We start from the raw sequence: 22,413 nt of genomic DNA on the forward strand, positions 1-22,413 counted from the left end.
GTGTGTGCAGCGTGGGGGTGACTGCACAGAGAACAGATCAGTGCAGAAGACCTTCAGAGCAGTTCAGTCCTGTGCTTCTGCTGTACTGACACGACACAGACACACTGCAAACATCTTTACTAGGACAGGTTTAACAATGCAGATCTACATGCACTTTAAGCACTAACAATGCACAGCAGTGTGAACATACATAGAAGCTGAACAGTGAACAATGCAGTGAGAAAGGCTCTTCTTTCACTTCAAGTCCTCCCTCGTCACACACGGCTCTGTTTGCAGGCCCGGCCCTGGAAACACACCATGTCACAGTCTGTGCTCAGAAAGGTCAGGGATGGATCTCACGGTGATGTGAGGAAGGGACAAGTGTCTACATTTGCATGCAGTGCACAATCACACCAGCTTTAGACTTTAGATCTGCCCGTGTGAGACATCAGTGCAGTTGCTTCTCTATTCAGCAAAACCGAGACTAACAGCCGAACCTAAAACACACTAACTAGTGCTTTCACTAACTGTTATGTGATAAATTACCAGGTGTGAAGAAAAGTAGCAGTGAAAGACTCAGATGCTAACAAAAGAAGCAAAACAGGTGAAGTTAACCTGAACACATACCAAGTCCTCATTTCTGTCCTGACAGAGTTAGTGTGGTAAACACAATGACTGCAAGAGCAGGGAAGCAGGGTTCATCATACTGTGGTACCTGTTGGAGGGCCTGGAGGTCCTCCAAGGTCTGCAGAGCAGTCAGTCTCAGGCTTGGCTGCGTGCTGGCAGCGAGCCTGCTGACGCGAGCACACAGGTCTGGATCCAGGAGCGAGGAGCCCAACAGGAGCAACACATCGTCCTCTAACAACATGGACTGCAGGAGACGCAGGGAGTGGAGACACACCTCCCAGTGTCCGTCTACAGACACACAAATTAGATCCTGGAATACACAGTCTGTGACACTGACAGTTTATTCAATTAACTATATCAGTGTCATTGAAGGTTAGACTTGAGACGGGTTGTAGGCCAGAGCTAGAGCACAGTGTCTGCACAGTGTCTGTGAGTGATGGGCAGACACTGTTGTTGTTGGAGCATGCAGCAGCTTACCATCAAGCAGGCTCCAGATGAGAGGGAGGATTCCTTGGTTCTCACTCAGGTACTTCAGTCCTTTGAGACTGATGCTCACGTTATAGAGCGCCATCAGCATCAACCTGCAGCAAAGCATCACCGTAGTGAACAGCAGTCCACACTGCAGAGAAACACTGACATCTAGTGGCCACAACATATCAACACATTCAGATCCCTTTTAAGAGCTTTTAAAAAAGAAGTTTAATAAAATTCCAGTGAGTGAGTGGTGGTTGGTCAGCACTGTGAAACTATGATGTTCGTCAAGTTTGTGGGTTTCATTGTGGTCGTATGAGCTCTGCACACTGTTGCAATTACAGGTATTTACTTTAGTAGGTCCCTTTTTACTAACACATACCACACACAAACATTACAAACTCTTGGTCGCTATAATAATAATAATAACTCTATTTATAAAGTGCTTTCAAACAAAGTGCTGTGCAGCAATTTGAAACTAAAAAGATGAATAAATAAAAGCGATGAATAGCAGTACAAGTAAAACACAATACAAGTTAAAAACAGTAAGAATTTAAAAACTAAAAGCCACAGAATTAAGACCTGTACACAAATGTGTGTTCAACACATGGAGCACGGGGTGGAACATAAAGGTGTAAAAGGTCGGAGAGGTATGAAGGTGCCAGTCCGTTTAAAGCCTTGTAGGTGAGCAGCAGGACCTTAAAATCTGCTCGAACCTGACGAGGTAGCCAGAGATCTCAGAACAGGGTAATGTGCTCAAATTTCCCAGTTCTTGTTAAAAATGCGAGCAGCTGCATTTTGCACCATCTGTAGACCTCTGAAACTTTTCTTTGGAAGCCCAGAAAGAAGAGCGTTACAATAATCAATACATGAAGACACAAATACATGGACAAGAACCTCTGCAGTGTCGCTTGACATAACCTGTCTGATTCTGGCTATGATCACTTTAACTTTCTACTAATATGTCAATGAAAACAGAATCTGCATCTTTCTATCCATGTGCTGCTGATGATCAGGGTGCAGCCAGCATGGGCAACAGTGTGAGCAGACATGCCCAAACCTCCATCTCCCACTGAACATCCTTCAGCTCTTATCATAGGACACCGAGGCATTCCCAATTGAGAGACATCCCAGCTGGACATCTCTGAAATATCTCACATATGAAGGGTACCAGTGAGGTGGCTGCACCGTATCAAATGGCTCCAATCCTCGTGGAGAAGCAGCAGCTTTAATCCGTGTTGGAACTACTTATGTTGTTTGTCTTAATAAAATGTTAGAACTTCAATGCTAGAAGGAAGCTCAGGAAACAAGGAGAGACATCAGAACACAGATCAAGTTTTTAGACACGCCTTTGTATCAGTTTGAAAACCTTATGTTACATCAAAGTGTCCATGTTGCCCAGCAGGGCGACAACAATACTCAGCCTTTTATAGCTGAGGGATAAGAATGATGACAAAGGAGGCACAAAACCTGCAGCCCAAACTCTTCTACAAACTGTTACATGGATTTTATATTGTACAGAATGAGAAGCCAATAGTCACTCACAATTACAGCAGCTGGAACTGCATGGAAACCTGGACCTACAACCCTCTGGAAACCAGATTCCAGCTGTTATCAGCTTTTTAATAAACATTGTTGACCTTACTGGTTATAAATGGGATCATTCATCTTGGCAGACTTAGACTGATGAACTGATGAGTATATAATTATACTATACTGATGTTTATACCAGAGAAGATCTTAAAATGGAGCGAGTACGTTTAGCTCATAGCATTACCGTTAACTGTCACACTACAAAATCTAACTCAAATAAAGTCCAAACCTCTGTGAACACTCTTTAAATGGAGAGTCCTCTTCACACACTGAGGTTAATTATGGAGTTCCACAGGGTTCAGTGCTAGGACCAATTCTGTTTACATTATACATGCTTCCCTTAGGCAGCATCATTAGAAGACATAGCATACATTTACACTGCTATGCTGATGACACCCAGCTCTATCTCAAATTCAAATTCAAATTTTATTTGTCACACACACACAACCATACACAGTATGACATGGGGGTGAAATGCTTGTAGCTGTACAATGCCCGACCATTAAATGACAGAAGAAAAGTTTTACAATATTTACAATTTACTACAAAAATTTACAAATTAACTTAGGAATTTACAGTAAAGAATGTGCAAATAGCAGAAGAGATTATAAAGATAAGGATTATAAATTATAGGAATTATAATTTATAATCGATCGCAAAGGTAGTATTGGTAGATCGCATGGCATTAAAAAAATAGATGCCAGCCTATCATCCATCCCGTCACTTGACTGATACAGGGAAGCCAGTCAGATGACAGCAGATTTTTTCTGACGCTTAGGTCGCTGCGCATGCGCAAACAGCGGCGCGAAGTGTAGTAAAACTGACAAGCTAGTCAGCGAGTTAACTCCAATTTTTAGCTCTCGGTTTTTTCTCTTAAACCTAGCCGTCAGCAGCTACTGTCCGGACTATGCATCCCTGGCTGATTCAATTCAGTGCAAGTCATCAGAGTAAACTCAGGTAATGACAAAAAATTTACATAGTTAATTGTGTTGTGAAATATTGGATATTGCGGTTATGCATGTATATACATTGTAGATATAAAGAATCCTCAATATATTTATAAATAAGTATATGTTTTGGATTTTTGTAGTGGGTAGATCATTTTGACTTGGTCATTTTATAAGTAGCTCACATGCGGAAAAAGTGTGAGCACCCCTGGTGTAGATGGACAGCAGGTCAGGGAGCTCTGATTGAATGATGCGTTCTGCCGAGCGCACCACCCTTTGCAGATCTCGTCTGTCCTGCTTGGTGCTGTTCCCAAACCAGGTGCAGATGTTTGACGTCAGGACGCTCTCGATGGTGCAGGAGTAGAAGTTCTTGAGCACCTTCAGTGGCAGATGGAAGTCTCTAAGTCTTCTGAGGAAGAAGAGACGCTGATGGGCTTTCTTAACCAGGGTGTTGATGTGGCAGGACCATGACAGGTCCTGAGTGATGTGGACACCCAGGTATCGGAAACTGTCCACTCTCTCCACTGGCGTGCCACTGATGATGAGGGGTTTGTAATTCCTCGCCTGCTTTGTAGTGAAGTCCACGATCAGCTCCTTAGTCTTGCTGATGTTTAGGAGGAGGTTATTCTCCTGGCACCAGGTCTCCAGGTTCCTAATCTCCTCCAGGTAGGCCGTCTCGATGTTGTCGGAGATCAGGCCCACAACAGCAGTGTTGTCAGCAAACTTGACAATGGAGGTGGTGTCGGATGTGGCAACACAGTCATAAGTGTACAGTGAGTACAGCAGGGGGCTTAAAACACAGCCCTGAGGCACTCCAGTGCTGAGTGAGATGGAGGGGGAGACTTGTTTTCCCACCCTCACTGATTGGGGTCTGTCTGTGAGGAAGTTGAGGATCCACTGACACAGTGATGAGCTGAGTCCTAGATCCGTCAATTTGGTGAAAAGCTTAGAGGGAATTATTGTGTTGAATGCTGAACTGTAGTCCACGAACAGCATCCTAACATAATTCCCTCTGCCAGTGTCCAGGTGACTCAGGGATGTGTGGAGCAGGTGAGATATGGCGTCGTCTGTGGAACGATTAGTCCGGTAAGCAAACTGAAGTGAGTCGATGGTGGCAGGAAGTGAAGAAGTGATGTGATCTCTCATCAGTCTTTCAAAACACTTCATCACAATTGAAGTCAGTGCTACTGGACAGTAGTCATTGTGGCAAGCGGGCTGTTGTTTCTTTGGAACAGGGACAATAATGGACCGTTTGAAGCACGTGGGAACCACAGCTTGGGCCAGGGAGAGGTTGAAGATCTCCGTGAACACCGGTGCTAGTTGATCAGCGCAGGCTCTAAGGACCCGGCCAGGGATTGCATCTGGTCCTGCTGCCTTCCTGGTGTTCACCCTCCTGAAGGTGTTCCTCACGGCATGCTCTGTGATGACGAATGCATTTTCTTCACTGGTGCACTCCGAGCGCGCGCAGCCGTTTGTTGTTTTAATTGCTGCGGCGTCGAAGCGAGCATAAAACGTGTTCAGCTCATCAGCCAGTGAAGCATCGGCATTCATCATTGAAGAAGCTGGTCGTTTATAGTCCGTTATAGTCCGCAGTCCTTTCCACAGGCTCCTAGAGTCGCACTGTCGTAGCTGTGACTCTAGTTTTTCCCCGTAGCTCCGCTTTGCCTTTCGGACCGCGCTGCGCACGTTGTAGGACGCAGCCTTGTATAGGTCCATATTACCGGAGACAAGCCCTTCATTGTAGGCAGCGGTGCGTGATCTCAGAGCGTCGCGGATGTTTTTATCCACCCACGGCTTCTGGTTGGGAAACGTTCGGTTGATAGTTCTTTCTGCTGTGTCGTCCGCTAGTTTCCCCATAAATCCCACAACCGCTTCCGTAAACATGTTGATGTCATCAGAGCTGCGCCGAAACATGTCCCAGTCTGCGTCATCCATGAAGCCAGATAACACACACCAATGAGTTAAACTGCAGGAATGTCTTAAAGACATAAAGACCTGGATGGCCGCTAACTTTCTGCTTCTTAATTCAGATCAAACTGAGGTTATTGTACTCGGCCCTGAAAATCTTAGAAATATGGTATCTAACCAGATTCTTACTCTGGATGGCATTACCTTGGCCTCCAGTAACACTGTGAGGAACCTTGGAGTCATTTTTGACCAGGACATGTCCTTCAACGCACATATTAAACACATATGTAAGACTGCTTTCTTCCATTTGCGCAACATCTCTAAAATTAGAAATATCCTGTCTCAGAGTGACGCTGAAAAACTAGTTCATGCATTTATTACTTCCAGGCTGGACGACTGTAATTCATTATTATCAGGATGTCCTAAAAACTCACTGAAAAGCCTTCAGCTGATCCAAAATGCTGCAGCAAGAGTCCTGACAGGGACTAGAAAGATGGTAAATGGACTGATTCTTATATAGTGCTTTTCTACTCTCCCGGAGTGCTCAAAGTGCTGTATACAACATGCCTCATTCACTCAATCTCCCAACTGCCCACACTGACTCTAAACTGAGCGCTTTTATAACAAAACTCACACTCCGATGGATGCATCGGAGAGCAACTTGGGGTTAGTATCTTGCCCAAGGATACTTGGCATGCAGACTGGAGGAGCCAGGGATCGAACCACCAACGTTCCAATCAGTAGGTGACCTGCTCTACCTCCTGAGCTACAGCCACCCCGAGAGAAAGAGAGAGCATATTTCTCCTGTTTTGGCTTCCCTTCATTGGCTTCCTGTTAAATCCAGAATTGAATTCAAAATCCTGCTCCTCACATACAAGGTCTTCAATAATCAGGCCCCATCTTATCTTAATGACCTTGTAGTACCATATCACCCTATTAGAGCACTTCGCTCTCGCTCTGCAGGCCTACTTGTTGTTCCTAGAGTATTTAAAAGTAGAATGGGAGGGAGAGCCTTCAGTTTGCAGGCCCCTCTTCTGTGGAACCAGCTTCCAGTTTGGATTCAGGCTCAATCAGGTGACACTGAATCCCTGAGGCTGGTGGGGATTCCCATGATGCACTGGGTGTTTCTTCTTCACTCACTATGTGTTAACAGACCTCTCTGAATTGAATCATGCTTGTTATTAACCTCTGTCTCTCTTCCACAGCATGTCTTTATCTTGTTTTCCTTCTCTCACCCCAACCAATCACAGCAGATGGCCCCGCCCCTCCCTGAGCCTGGTTCTGCCGGACGTTTCTTCCTGTTAAAAGGGAGTTTTTCCTTCCCACTGTCGCCAACGTGCTGCTCATTGGGGTTTTCTCTGCATGTATTATAGTAGGGTATAATATATAATAATATTAGATTATATAATATAAATATATAAAGCACCTTGAGGCAGCCGTTGTTGTTATTTAGCACTGTATAAACAAAACTGAATTGAAAATTTAATTCAATTTAACCTGAACCGCTGAAGTGCTCCCAGTGATGCTTACAAAGGAGTGCAGCATAGTGGAAACACACCCTGTCACAGGCTAACTAAAAATGTGTGGCTGCCATCAAAGTCTGCACAAGCCTATTCTTAAAAAGACCCGGATGTTCTCCTGTTACTGTTTCATTCTAATAAAGTGTTTCAATGGTGTGGACCTGACTCTGATCCGTTTTCACTTACATTTCACACAGTGTGCAGACTTTTTGAAAACTATGTTGTGAATAAAGTCAGTACAGCTGACCAACACTGAGGCTCAATGATGGTTTCAAATTAAAATCTATATTACTGAATGAAAAATGTAGGAATTTTACTTTGCAAATGACTGCTTTAGAGGAAAGTAAAAGTAGGTTTGATCCTGTTATGATTCATGGATCAAACATTGTGTCACGTTCTTGTTAACTCTATTCAATCCTGATACATATTAATGACAAAGAGGTTGATCCACATACACTTTCAGTCTGGGGAAGACACCAGGCTTCATCAACTTGAGAAGTTTCATCAAAGTGTCCAGCAAGACATGCGCTGAGCTTGACAGGAAGTCCCGCCCCTGCGTTACTGCTGCTACATCTGATTGATAAGAAACAAAGAAAAGTCAGCTGACAATCAAGCAGTTATTCGTGTTGATGGAGGTTCTAAGAAAATGTGCTTCGACACATCCTTTCTGACTGCTAGAAGCTTCAGACTCACTAGTAATGGTCCCAGCCACTGCCAGCACAAACTGGTGCTCGTGGGAGTTGTAGTCCTCAGTTTGACTTTTCTCCTCTTCATCCAAAGACGTGACAAAGCTCTCGAGAGTCTGAGCAGCTACAGCAAGGAAGGCCTGCAGCTTCCCCTGAAGTGTGCGCACGCACACGCAACACACACACACACACACAATCCAGCAGCATTAACATCTGCTGTTACAAATACTGTTAGATCATGTCTCAGTGACCAACAAAACATGGAGCCAATTTAATTTGGAGAGAGAAGAGAAGGAGCAGAGAGGATGCTCTTTTGTTTGCACTGCATAAAATTATTATGTGGAACGACCAAAATATATGGAGCCATGTTTCTTTTGCATCAAACACTTTAAACAACATATTTTATTGTTTCAGCTAAAGATGTACAACACAGTGGTCAGAAGGTCATTTTGTAATTATACTGTGTTGGTTTGATCAAGCAAGTCAAACTAATTATTGTGCATGCTGGGACAAGTTTGTTACTGTGGAAATGATTTTTGATTTTTTAAAGGCAGATATTTGTTCCGGCTGCAGCCCATTCCCAAAACACTTGTGTCTCCTCCTACTGGGATTAAACTGGGATCTGATGTTCATGTATTGAATACTGTTTCACTTTCAGCTGTGGCTGCACTTTATACAAACGCTACTGACCACTAACATGTATCCCTGTAGCCATATTTGGGGTTTTTGTTACAGGGAAACAAGTCCAAGTCCACACACAGAGACAGAAAAGACTGAACATGACTCACATCAGCCAGCCAAAGTGAGACGGTGTCCTCCTTGGCAGAGCAGCTCCACAGCAGACTGCAGGCAGCAGATCCCAGACCAGAGCAGAAGTCTGCCTGCTGCTGCAGCTCCACTCTGCTCTGCCACAGTTGCTCACGTAACAGCAGCTTTTCCTGAACATCCATTCACGTGGATTCAGTGCAGTGTCACATACAACAAGTAATAAATGACAGCATGGCTTAAAGCAAGACAAGCCCAAATTCATCAAGCAAGTCCAGTTTCCTCAGTGGGATACCAGAAATATTTTCATGTTATTGTTATGAGTCCATTTTCAGGTCTGACTGTCGCTCTCACCTCTTTCTCTTTTTGACTCTCAGTTTGCACAGCATCCAGTCGAGACTGCAGGTGCAGACACTCCTGCCTCATCTGCTCCTTCACAATCTGCTCCTTCACTAAACACACACACAGTTTGAGAGCAGATATTCTTATGTAATGTTTCTAACACTAGTTTTCCACAACATGAAACTTTGTCAGCTTTAAGGTAGAGTTTTGGTCCCATTTTGATTATGTCATAATCTCCCAGTCCTGTAAGAGGCCGGCAACCTCTCCGGAGTATAACCGCCTCTAATTCCAACCCCTGAGACCCTAAACTGAATAAGTGGCTGAGAATCGTGATTTATGACACGGTCTCCATGGTGGCGGTGAGTGTTTACCATGAGAAAGCAGAGACAGGGTTTCACTGCGGTGGTCCTGGGTTTCTGGACCTTCTATGGGTTTGTAATTCTTTTCATTTTCACAGGGACAAAACAACCAGTTAATAGTTAACAAACTTTCTTTAGTGGGGGACACTGAGGCCTGAGCCCTTCATGGAGTGTAGCACACAGGTGAACCAGGGGGAGGACATGATATTAGGGGCCATGGAGTCTAAGCAGTGAATGGCAGTATGCAACTTAAAAGTCCGCGTCTTACACACAGCACACTGTGTGGTCTGTGTGTGCATCTCCCACAGATGTGAACTAGGTTTCATGTAGTAACAGACTTGATGTTCCTGTAAAGGAAGAGGAAAAAGGATAGCATAGTGCTCAGAGATGGACAGGTCAATACAGGGCACATCTCAGGTCCAGTGTGGGACCTCTTAGATGATATGCTGCGTGCTGCTGGAGCAGTCTAACAGTGGCATACATTCTGCAGTAAAGGGGCAGCTGTGAGAGTCAGTATGGGTAAGGAGGCGTGTGGAGGAGGACAAGCTGGGGCTTCTGGGGGTGGTAAACAGGGTCGAGTGGGCAGAAGAATCCGAAATGCTGTCGTGCCAAAAAGTGATTTCTGATTTTTCCCTGCGTTTTTTTTTTTATGTCTAATATCTTTGCTTAGACAAAGATATTAAAGGAAATTTAAAGAAGTTCAGGCGCCTTCTTCCAGGCTCCTTAGACCACCATGAGCTGGATGACTGAGCACCTACACAGATAATCAGACCAGTCCTTTGGGTCACTTCAAATACCTTTATAGAGCTGTCACGTTATATTTGGCGCAGTGCTAGAGCCCTCCTGAAAAGGACATTTTTAATGTCAATAAATGGGTGAAAAACCTTAAGTGCAGCGTCTATCATGCAGGCAGGTCAGTGAGAAAAATAAATGACATCTCGGGGGTTTTCAGCCTCAGCACAACCTTTATCATCCCCGTGATGCATTCACGGTGGTGCTGATATTTCAGCATCTCTGCAGCGCTATCGAGGAGGAGCGACGGGAAAAAAACGCGTGTGACAGATGGAGGAAGATGTCACAAAGAGAGGAAACGGAAAAACCTTACATGTGATGACTGATTCGTTTTAGACTTTTAAATCACACGTGATGTTTTGCTGAGCTGGCTTTTTGTTCGTGTTTTTCAAAGGTTGCATGGAAACAGCAGGCGGCTGGTTAGAGTACGGCGGGGTTCGTAAAGAGCGCTTCTCAGCTTTGTCGCGATGACGTCTGCGCCTGTCAGAGGACATCAAGGAGCATGCTCAGTGTCACGAGAGATTTGATGACATCATCATCATCCAGGAGCGAGGTGATGGCAGAGATCCAGCAGAGCCGACGGGACATATTTCATGGTCGCCATGTCGGAGCACAAGCAGCTAGTTAGCAAGTTAGCCTCTGTGCCAGAGCCAGAGAGACGGGGAGCACCACCCTAAAGCCAGGCCGTGGCAGGCGGAGGCCAGGATGCTGGCAGATCGGGCTGCTCTCAGAAGAATGGTCCAGTGGAAAGCAGCGGGGGTGACAAACAGCCGGACACAGCAGCAGGTGAGGACACCAGGCACCTAACAGCACCCAAGATACTGTCTCCATGTCTTTAGGAGAATTTGTGGAAATACCACATATTCACTAGTTTGACAGGCAGGAAATACTATTTTTGTACCCCCACCCCAAACTGCTGAAAGCTGGGAACCTGGCATAGCTCGGCGTGGTGTGCAATGTCTTCCAAAAAAAGACACGACCCAATTCTTCTTATATTACCACAACATACTGTGGTGAGACAACATCCTTCGTGAATAGCAGTGCTAAATGGAAAGAAAAGCAACTGGACTTCTTTAAGGTTCTTGAAGATGTTTGAAGAAACTGGTGGAGAGTCCCAGGTGGCTCACAATACCAGTTGTCTGCCACCTACAATCCAGTTTGGAGATCCCTTCCCAGGCACCTTAACAACCACTCACATCTTGCCAGTTGACCTCAACAGGTCAGGTGAATTGGTGAAGCAAGGTCTCACGATGGTCTCACCCGAAACCTCTGCTGATAATGACCCACACCCTTTTTCACACCTTGACTCATGTGGTGAGACACATGATCAGCAGTGGGTCAACTCCCACCAGGGTCCCACCGGGGACTCTCTTAGAACCGAAGAAGCTTCTCGGATGAGAGGTGAAATGTCTTCAAGAAACTTAAAGTCCAGATGCTTTTCTTTCCAAGCTTCTTAGATCAACAGTGCTGTATATTTACTGGGTCAGGCCCGGGTCAGAGTAGAAGATAAAATGAGGCTAATGAGAAAGCAGGTGCACCTGGCTTTCCTTATCACCTGTGAGGGCTGTTAAACAGACCTGGCTCCACTGACCATTAGACAACTCTGTCTCTCTGTAGCTGGATGTCTTCAACAAGCCTTCAGGTTTATACATTAACTGTATATGTTCTGCTCTGTGATACACACAACACCCTCGTGTTTACAGCAGGATCAGAGTGGAGTTCAGCATACTTGTCTGAGCTGCTTGGGCTTTATGCAGCATCTCCATCAGATCCCCATTCATAACTCTGGGCAGGAACTCTCTAAGCTGCATGACTTCTGTGGTCAACTTCTCTAAATCTCTCTTCCTCACTCGGATAAAGCCACCCTGGAAGAAAAAAAGATAGAAAAAGACTGCATCCTTCTTTGCCACAGATGCGCTCATTTAATTGTGCTTTTTTAGATTCTAAGTAATCCATAGACAGACAAGGAAACTATTAAATATGCACTCGAGACCAGGCAGAGTGTGATAAGGGCTCAGTGTAAACTGCTATCACAATGAAGCATGTCTGTAGGATGGCCTAGAAATAAGCAATGGGGACAAATGAATAGAAAACACAGAAGGAAAGTCTTAGGTATGTGTTGGCCGACCATGTTCTGCAATATCAGCTTCAGTGCACTGATTCTCTGAGTTTTAAATCATCACCATCATTTAAGAGGTCTCTGCTGAGTTACTGGTTTAACTTAATTAAGTTCAGACAGACTTTACAGTGTCTCCAGAACAGAGACACTTCCTGTAGTTTCTTCATTGAAATTATGCACAGCCCACATTTTTAGTTTTATAATGTAATGTAAGTCTACAGTGTCATCTCAGGGTTTGAGCACACTGCCTAAAGATGGCTCTGTCACTCAGATAGTTGTATTTGAATTATAACAAGGTTAAAGGTTTAGCTGCTGGCTTGAAAAAGTCCCACTTTTATTAGCCAGGTACGCGTTTTAACTCTGTACTTGTAGTAACCACTATCACAGATTCATCGAACACTGAGAGTCTTTGGACTCCAGCCGGTCTGACGAGGACAAAGCTAAAGATGCCGTCTTTGTTCTCCTGATTAGCAGGAACAGCAGGCAGGTTCGTCCGGGGCTGGCTGGGTGTCTTACCTTTGCCTTTTGGCTCGTCTTTTTCCCGCCTGATAAGGCTGCCATGTTACTGCTGGTTGGTGAGTCTGCTTCTGGGGTCACAGAGACCAGCACTCAGTTTATTACACAGCTAGCAAAGCTAGCACGTTAGCTAAGAAATGTTTCTGAATCCACAGACAGAGGTTTGAGTTGTTTAGTGCCACATCACCAATGTTTTTGAATATATTGGACACATAAAGATGCTCACCAGTGGTGTGAGTCAAAGGACTGAGGACCTGTTCCTGGCCGCTTTTTAGCGCAGACCGCCCCAAACACACGGGACGTAGCTGTGAGGCGGGCTCCAGTCCGGGTTTTACGGCCTGCGAGAGAGCTGGGCTCTTCCTTTGTGTTTGAACTTCTTCAGTGTGCTCCGTGGGACCGGTGCGGTGGAGACAAGCGCTTCCGTTTGCCCTCTCTCAGCTCACTCATGTCTGGGGGACTAGAAGCCCGCTTCTCCGGGGATGACGTGTTTGTGAGCCGCTTCCCAGTGCACCGTGCCTGCCGGGATGGAGATGTTGGGGCTCTGGTCCTTCTGTTACAGCAGCTGTCAAACCACATCCATCTAACTGCCGAGGACTCCTTCTATGGATGGACTCCCATTCACTGGGCTGCTCACTATGGACAGGTTAGCATGCAATCACTGGGTATTCAATAGTGGTGTCCATGAAACACGAAAGAGGGTTAAAATAGGTGTGCACTTTTGCCTGCTGCTGTGAACTGTAACCACACTGTGTGTATTATATGTTTAAACTCCAACATGGCGGCGGACAGCGCTCATAATCAAGCTAAAAGATTTTTTCCTCTTTAATATTTCGCCGCGCTCCTTTACTGTGTTTGATTGGCCCAAACAGTTATGTCTGAGTACCGGCGTACAACAAAGGTTTTTTAAAGACAAAAAAAAAAAAACTTGACGTGTTTGGAGGTTTTCATTGGTTCAGTAGGAGCCAATCGCTTTTTAGGCGCCAAAATCGGCTCAAAACAAACACGAAGCCTGCGACGCCGCAACAGCCTCTGTTCTCTAGAAATATAAAAACTTGCTCTCTGTTTTTTTTATTTTATTAGATGATTAATTACTTCTCGTACGATTCTGATCTTCTTCATTTTATATCACTGTCTTTACCAAAGCTCTGCTAGAAGCGTCTCTTCAGCCACCTTGAAATATCTCCAAACACTTACTGGGCACATGTTTTAAGCAGTGTCTGGATGTACTTAAACTTTTTGCTTATACGTCCCTGTAAGCGGACCTTAAGTGGGATTTTTAAATATGTCTAACAACCAAAGTCAGCTGAAGCCTGCTTTGAGAACAGCACGCTGTACAATACTCAGGTGATATACAAGGAGAACTGTTGGAGATTTCTTACAATGAAAGTGCGTCAGTGCAGAGGTCTCCTCTGAGATCTGCAGCAGTGACATACATGAGCAGTGTGTCACTGTGATTCTTGTATTTGTTACTGGCATGTGGCACAGCTGGAGTGCGTGATGCACCTGGTGGAGATGGGCTGCGAGGTGAACAGGGTGACCAGCCGATTCAATCAGACTCCAACACACACTGCAGCATTCGGAGGACATCCTCACTGCGTGGTGTGGCTCACTCAGGCTGGGGCTGACGTCAACAAGCAGGTCAGTGTGTGGAAACTCACCTATTGTGTAGTATTTAATGCTTAATGTGGTGCTGTTTGCATCTATGAGTGTTATCACTGAATATTTGAATTTAGGGACCTCTGGTTTATGCATCTGCTGTACATAAGTTAGATGAAGTTCATTTTATTGACAGTGTCTCCAGCGTTGTTCACACTAAATATGTACTTGTAGTCATGGTAAGGTTTTGGGACTGAACTTGTACTTGCAGCAAAGCTGAAAAGATAATTAGAAATGGATGCAGAGTTCACAGTGCCAGCAGTACTCATGAACCCGAGCTCTTCCATCAGTGGCCCAGGCGTGGGCCGACAGGGCAGGAGCTTTCACTGCCGCTGGTCACCTTTTATTTCAAAAGAGCAGTGCACAATAATCTGAGCAGTGTCACCACAGCTGCAGTCCTGTGACTGTGAACATTTTCATATTATGATATTGTCTCCTAGACTTCGATTGGTCAGTAATATTAGTGTCATTTTTGCATGTCTATAACACAGTTGGCTTGTGCTATTCTAACAGCTTCATTCATATCTCAAACCTTACAGTTTACGTTGTGTTTTCAGGACTTTGTTGGTGAGGCTCCCATTCATAAGGCAGCTCGGTCAGGTAGCTTGGAGTGTATCCAGGTCCTTTTGATAGCAGGCGCTAAACCGCAGTAAGTATCCTCCAGTCTTCGGTTTAGTAGTAAAGCACCACAGAAGCTCTGGCACACAGAGTGTGAACCACAGCAGCTGCTACACGTCTTAGATTTGAGTCATGTAGGCCACACATGCTTAGCAGGTCTGGTCAGAATAACTACAGCTTTTATTTTTACTGTGAAATTTACTTTAGTGGGAAATCCTGCAGCTCAGTGCTGTGCTTCAGATATCCCGCCTGAGGTAAACCCAGAGGAGGAGGAGGATGTGGCATCAGCCAGCATAATTTCTGCTGACTTGTTTTTGTTTTCCTGATTAACAGGCTGCGTTTGGCGTTCTTTAGTGCTGCGTGTTTCCTCATGCTAACAAAGATCAGCTGCTGTGGTTCTGCCATGTTTTCTGTTGTCCTGAAATCTTATTCTTAGTGTCTCATCAGCTGTTGGGAGGGAACAAGCCACAGTGGTCTACTGTTAACATCCTCGCAATCATTTTCCATCTGTCATCACCAAGATGAAGATGTAGTGAAGTTCTGGTACAAACAGGTGACATGAAATAGTCTCAAGATCCTTGATTCAAAAAAAAAATAAAGTAATTGTCCTTAACTGTCCATAAGGAAGTTACAGCAGAAAATCCATTCTGTGGCGGTGTAGTAAATAATGGCCTCAGGTTCTATTAATACTTAACTTAGTGAGAACATAATGATAAAGACCAGTTAAAATCTGTGCCAAAGCTTGCTTTATTGGACAAATCCAACTCATAATGCCATATGTTTTACAAATCTTTGAACTGAGATAATCTATCACTTTAAGAAAAATACGAGCTGATTTTGGGTGTGACGGCAGCAACACTTCACAAAGAGTTGGGATGTTGGATTGGAGCGATCAGAGGTTCAAAGCAGAAACAGCTGGAGGAAGAATTTACAGTTAATCAGCTGGTAACAGAGAGGGACACGTTCAAAGAGGCGAGTTCCTCAGAAGTAAAGGTGGACAGAGTCCATCAGTCTGCAGAAAACTGCAGGTTCAGAATAATGTTCCTCACTGTGAACATGTCATCACGGACAGTAATGATGGAGCTGATTCACAGCTCTGCGTGTCATCCACACATGCAGGATAAAGCTCCATTATGCAGAGAAGAAGCCAGATGTGGAGTGGGGTTGCATCAGTGCCTGTGGACAGCCTTTCCAGATATGCAGCTGGCACATCTGGAAAGGCTCCATCAGTGTGTGAAAGTACATACAGGTTTTAGAGCTGTAGAGGTGTTCCATCCACGTGTTTCAGGGAAGCAGACGGCATCTACTCCAGCATCATGGCTCATTGTAGAGGAGTCCGTCTGCAGAGCTGGCCTGCCTGCAGCCCAAACTGTTCACCAACTGAGAACATCTAGTGTGTCATGAAAGCAGAGCCAGGACTGACCAGAGCGGGACACCGGTCCTCTCCCAAACGTGCAGCAGCCGCTCTCCTCAGCTCACACGTGTTTACAGACTGTAGTTAAAAGAAGGCAGGAGGCTGCACAGTGATGAACGTGGCCCTGTCCCCCTTTGTTGCTGCCAGCACATTCATAATGACCTTACTGTTTCTCAGACGGTTCATTTTAGTTTAAAAAATGTTTTCTGTGAATCAGAGTTTACGACGTTCTGCGTCGTACAAAGTGTCCCACTATTAAAACGTGTTTCAGTGGCCGTTCCCTCCAGTCAGCTCATTTGAGTGCCATTTGCTTTAAAGAGTGATAGTAATGTTGTGTGTGTTGTGTTTTGTTCAGCAGCGGCTCAGGTAAAAATCCTCTGGCATGTTTGTCATGATGCACAGCGGAGAAAAGTAGTGAGTGTAAAAGCAGAAAAGCTCATGTTTTTATGCCTGCATGTGGCACAGCAACAGCAGTTGAACATGTAAATATGCTGTGCTGTAATATAAATGGAGACAGTTACACCACCTGAGACTCCATAATAAGAGGAAAACACAAGAACAGTGATCAGACTGTGGCCTTTGTCTTTGCTTTCTCCTGAAAACTACACTCATTTATCATTTAGGCTTTTACCTTAACCTACTGTTGTAATGAAAGCAGAAAGTTCTCAAGAGACCGTTAATAAAATTATAAAATATTTAATAAAAATGATAAAGTAGCTGGGGCAGTAAAGCAAGGAAACATGGCTCTCCATTTACTGAGCAAAAATATTGAGAGACTGTTTAGTCCATCGGTGTCAATACCTGTAGACCATTTTTAAAATTATTTTTATTAAATATTTAGTCTCAGAAATGTTCTGCTTTTATTGAGTTTTTCCTTTTGATCTCTTTTCTGATGACCCACTGATGGGACGTGATTCTTGACCAACACAGAGCGCCTACAGGGGGCGCTGTAGCGTTCTGTGTTGAAGTCTGGCTGCTGTGAATGTTTTAAATGGAGAGAGGAGCTGTACCTGTCAGTACCAGCAGAGTTTCTGATCTCACTCACTGAGCTCTGCAGTGCGTGATCCTGTCAGCTCGGCTGCTTTTCCTTCTCAGCTCCCACTAGATGACACTGAGCTTCCAGGCTGGACGACTGTATTCCAGGAAGTCCTAAAAACTCCCTGAAAAGCCTTCAGCTGATCCAAAATGCTGCAGCAAGAGTCCTGACAGGGACTAGAAGGAGAGAGCAGATTTCTCCTGTATTGGCTTCCTGTTAAACCCAGAATTCAAAATCCTGCTCCTCTAAATAAAACTGAAAATGAGAGCAACAGCAACCTCTGCACTCACGTTATGGTGGTTACAACCTGACGCAGCTGCTCTCTGTGTGTTACTCTCACTTTCTGGATTTGGTCTAACGCCGTAGCGTGCTTGACCCCACTTCCTCAACCTCTTCTCTATATCTGCCTTACCAGCCGGTGAGAGAGATGGAGCGCGGCTGAGGACGACTGACGAGTAGTGACTGATTTCATTCTCATGCAAAGAGTTTTTTTGATGGTTTAAATGAATTTTATTAGGCCAGTTTCCAGGGAAACCATTAACTGTCTAATGACTTGAATGTCCTGTAGAAATAATACGACTACTTTACAGAATCCTTGACAAAACTGATACAGATTGAAATGTTTCTGCTGTTATTAGCAACTGTAAACTGATTCATGCGTCCACTAACCTACCAAATAACCACTGAACACAGTATTATTAATGTATTTAATACTCACTTGAATGTCTTTGTAACTTTTCCCAAGAGAAATCAGAGCTTTGAGACTCAAACGTGAGTACTCACATGAGCTTTTCTGCTCAAGGCATTTGCACACTCGTTGAAGGACATTTTAACTGTTTTGAAATCAATATAAAGATGTGTTTTTGCAAAATGTTATATATTATGTTAAAAAAACAAACAGCTGTGATCTTGATTGTCAAATTGTGCTGGCAGAAACAAACACCCTGCACGTTGTGATGTTTTTCAGCCTTTGAGTTTGAACTTGATTTTCTGAAGTTGTCCCAGAAAGATGGAGCAATCCAAATAGGCACTGCAGAATCTGCCACACGTGCATCTGCGAGCAGCTTGCAGTTGTGCCACTGAGTGCTCACTATCGCTTCCCACAGTTTCTGCAGCTGGCAAACTGGCGAGGTATTTCCTGCAGTGATTGGTTTCAATGCTAACAAAGCACTCACGATGACTGTCATGTTTAGGCATGCATGCTTAGCTCTCACCTCACTGTTTACATACTGTGTGCTAATGGGACACGCCTCAGCCTCACTAATGATTGGAAGCTTAGTCTCAGGAGTACGTCAGAGTGCAGTGCTGTGCTGTGCAGTGCTGTGCTGTGCAGCGCTGTGCTGTGCTGTATGTTACAAAGACAACGGAGCAAATTGGACAGAAAAAAATAGATTTGTGTCAGAATTTGCAGCAGGTAAACATACCTGTAAAATGAAATGTCTATTTTTGTAGGTTTTTAACCAAATTACATCTGCACTCACTGGCCACTTTATTAGGTACTCCAGAGGAAAGAAAAGCTTAGACTTGATCTCAGCATGTTTGAGAGGTTATGTGGAAACATCTGTGGATAATCAGAACTTGATCTGTGGTTTTCTACAAAGCACAGATCATTTCCTAACGATGACTCACTTCTCCTTCTGTTCAGGGCTTTCAAACCCAAACCACCCCAGCATTACAGAACAAAAGCTTCAGCGCTGTGAGCTTACTTTAGAACATAATCGAAGCTTAGAAATCACAAAAGCATGATCGTTTTCATGACAGCACAGATGTACTGTGTAGGATATCGGAGCAAAATGTTGGCGATTCCTGTGTCCTGATTGGTCCTCCAGTTTCAACCTGATGTTGTTCTTTTTCATTTAGGACCATGCATAGACCACATCTCAGACGGTTAGAATATTAGGGGAAACCGCCTCTGTTCTTCATCATTTCATTCAAAAACCTAAACTTTCATATCTTCTACACTCCTTGTATCCATTCTCAGCCGAGCCGAATGTTCACAGCGGTGCAGACGCTGCTCAGCATCACCCATCAAAGTGAAAAAGTGCAGCGGAAGATCAGTCAGAAAAGTCCAGCTTCATTTATACGTGGCTGAGACTTCACGAGTGTGGAGGGGAGGTGTTACTGCTCTCCAGGTTGCTCTGATGGCCTTTCTGGGTTTTTGGGTCGGCTGGTTCTTGTTTTCCTCTTCACATAATCTCTATAGCTCAGGTCAGGTGAGTCGGCTGCACATCACTCGCTGGGCCCACGTCCTCATTTTAGGTTTGACAGCATTTTAGCAGGTAAAGGTGATGCTTGGACATGAACTGAGCTGCGGTTTGGGGAAGGCCTCGAAGGGGACTGGTGACGGCTCCCGGGCCTGGCAGATCCCCGTGTACTAAATAGAAGTGAAGAAGTTAAGGAATTGAGAACAAGGAAGGAGGGAGGGAGGGCACGTAAAGGAGAATGAGCAGTTTGCAGAACTGGGGGAACCTCTGTAGATGACAACTAGAACGAGCGTGTTTGGAGGCGTGGTCCCACTCCTGAAATACCGAAACATGATGTCGATAAATGAGTGTCTTCACAAAGCTAATGAGAGAAGCATGAAGAGCTCCAACGTCTGCTGGTAGATGTCTGTGTTGACTTTGGAGCAGCACCAGGAGGTGACATGTGAGCAGGGATCTCAAACTATTGACGTGAAGAAATATAATGCAACTTGGCATTGGAAATGTTTGTTGTTGTTGTTCTGTGCTACTTGAACACTAGCGTGAGATGGCAGTGGCCCACAGCTCATTTCAGTTTGAAAAGAAGACTCTGGACCTTCTCCTCCTCCTCCTGAGATGCGCTGCTCTGTTATCTCTGGTTCAGGCTTGATCTGACCTCAGCCCACTCCTGTCAGGCTCTCCCAGGTTCTTGAGATGACTTTTCTTGACACTGATTTCGAGGCTGAGGTCATGTCTGCTGCACCTTTTCCTGCCGTGCTTTTCCCTTCCGGTCCACTTCCATGGAGATGCTCCAGTACGGCTGTGAGCAGCCTTCTGTGGCTGCTCATGGATCCTTCTCAAACGTGACGTCAGCAGTCAGACGGTGTACGTCCTCGAGACTGTCTGAACCGTAACTTCCTCAAACTCGACATGAAATATTCTAATAATCTGAGATGCTGGAGTGCAAATTTTATGATCCAGCATCAGAATGAAAACAAACAGGTTGAAATGTTTCATTTAGCATGAAATGAATGTAGAATATTAACAATACAAAAAGAACATTATTGATAATATCCAGATTGTATTATATCCAGTTTTGGGAGGCATGCACACGGCTTTCACATCTGTGTGATAGACAGGAAAATAAACAGTTTGAAACACGGCCTGTCGTCTTTAGCTGAAACGTGGCGGTGATCGCGGTCCTGCTGTGTGTGAGTGGGCAGGTTAGTCACAGCACGTGTTGCAGGGTGAGACCATCAAGACTCGGACTGGTTTTCTTCGATCGTGATGGTTTCTTCTTGCAACATTAGAGCTCTGATGGTTTGAGGTGCTGTTACCCAGGATGCACTTTGTCTGACTTCATTCTTATTGTTTAGTTTAGAGAATGCAAGCGGGCAGACGGCAGCAGACCTGGCCCACGCTCAAGGCTTCCACGACTGTTTCTGCTTCATCTCCAACGCCCAGAAGCACCTGCAGCAGCGTAACGAGGGGAACATAGTGCAGAATGGAGGCGGCGCCCCCTGTGGTCTGGGCGCGCTCAGCAGAAAGAGGCAGCTAGCCGCCCTGGACGCGGGCCACCTGAAAAAAGCCAAAAGGGCTGATGGTAAGAAATGTTTACGTGTCAGGCGTGTGCGCGGTGCTTGCTTGTTTGCTCTTCTCATCGTGCTGTGCTGCAGGTATGCTGGTGCAGAGCAGCGCGCTCGAGGAGCTGGAAGCCATGAGCCTGGAGCTCAGCGCAGGTGGGTTTGCTCTGCGTGGCAAAGCAGCAAATGGCTACAACAATATCACATGATCTACCTCTGATCCCATTTTCTCTGCTGCTGTGTTTAAAAGCAGATTTCAACAACGGGCATCTCCACGCTGCGCCTCCTCCTCCGCTCTCTCCGCTCTCTCACTCTCCGCCACGTTGTCGGCGGGCTTCAGCCGAGATGTGCGGCTCGCTGCACCTGAGCAGCAGCCCAGGCGGCTGCGTCTCCAACTGGCCCGCGTGCCTGGGGCCAACCGGGGTGGACTGTGGGGATTTCTTGCATTATGGACACTACCATGGCTTTGGCGACACGGCCGAGGAGCTGAGTGACAGCAGCTGCATCCGGGCGGAGCATCCATCCAAGCAGGCTGTGGATGGCAGCATCCACCTATACCACGGCTCATAAACCGGAGGCTTCGTCTGCAGGCAGATGTGCTTCCACTAAACTTTAAAGGATTACCCTGGCGATCAGAAGTAATCCTCCTGTGCCTACAGCCCACAGCCAGGACGAGTCAGGCTCACACTGACTCAGCTGGGTGGTGAAAAAGCTGCTTCCAAAAATAATCTTCAGGGATGGATTTCTGTGACATCACACTGTAGGGCAACACTATTCTCATAACTCGAGTTAACTTGGTTCTCTTGGTTTAATCAGCAGCGTCTCTGCAGCCCTGTCCTCACAGTGGCCTTTCAACCACGGACAGCTGGTGGGAATACTTCACTCGTCTTTGTGCTAAGCTGGTTCAGGGCATTAGCAGTAGCACGGTGCTGTGTGGGTGTGGAACTCGTCCCGTCTGCTGGGGCCTTCATTAACCCAGGTGTTTACTGCTCTGGGCTCAGGAGTGACCTCCTGCTCACCGTGTTACCTCAGGAGTGTCGCTGAACTGCACGGAGGCTGAAAACTGTTTTAGATCTCACTGTAATTTCATGAGGCTTAAACCATTTGTTTTGTACGACGGTTGTAGAGGCGCCGATTTTCCACTGTGTGTGACACACGACCTTACACTGACCTGCATTTGTACTCAATAAAACCTGTTTTACATATAAGACAGTATTTGTGCATGTTTTGATTTTTATCACACAAATACATTAACGTAGTTTAAACATGTTTGAGTTAATGTCAGACGGTTTTCTACAAGGT

At 45.3% G+C, this 22,413-nt stretch overlaps 2 protein-coding genes across 4 annotated transcripts; one reads left to right on the forward strand and one right to left on the reverse strand.

The window, feature by feature from the left end:
• Positions 1-102: 102 nt before the first annotated feature.
• On the reverse strand, positions 103-12,939 carry hsf2bp (heat shock transcription factor 2 binding protein). Of its 2 annotated transcripts, XM_082524135.1 has the most exons (10): positions 12,851-12,935; positions 12,625-12,695; positions 11,719-11,854; positions 8,851-8,948; positions 8,520-8,669; positions 7,739-7,883; positions 7,501-7,618; positions 1,084-1,187; positions 695-894; positions 103-284 (listed from the first exon to the last, which is right to left on the reverse strand). In XM_082524135.1, exons 2-10 carry the CDS (start codon positions 12,667-12,669, stop codon positions 255-257), a joined length of 1,026 nt encoding a protein of 341 aa, XP_082380261.1. In that variant the 5' UTR covers positions 12,670-12,695; positions 12,851-12,935; the 3' UTR covers positions 103-254. The 2 variants fall into 2 exon arrangements, with proteins under 2 accessions (XP_082380261.1, XP_082380262.1); XM_082524136.1 differs by lacking the exon at positions 12,625-12,695 and having other exon boundaries at positions 12,851-12,939.
• On the forward strand, positions 10,218-22,319 carry ankrd10a (ankyrin repeat domain 10a; the record flags this gene model as incomplete). 2 transcript variants are annotated; one of them, XM_082524134.1, is made up of 6 exons in its annotated part: positions 10,218-10,775; positions 14,110-14,262; positions 14,838-14,929; positions 20,905-21,131; positions 21,205-21,267; positions 21,365-22,319. In XM_082524134.1, the coding sequence occupies 6 exons, from the start codon at positions 10,695-10,697 to the stop codon at positions 21,679-21,681; spliced, it is 933 nt and encodes a 310-aa protein (XP_082380260.1). In that variant the 3' UTR covers positions 21,682-22,319. The 2 variants fall into 2 exon arrangements, with proteins under 2 accessions (XP_082380260.1, XP_082380259.1); XM_082524133.1 differs by lacking the exon at positions 10,218-10,775 and adding an exon at positions 13,070-13,267.
• Positions 22,320-22,413: the final 94 nt, after the last annotated feature.

This window comes from Aulonocara stuartgranti, assembly GCF_965226115.1.
Source record: "Aulonocara stuartgranti genome assembly, chromosome: 23".
Taxonomy (NCBI): Eukaryota; Metazoa; Chordata; class Actinopteri; order Cichliformes; family Cichlidae; genus Aulonocara; species Aulonocara stuartgranti.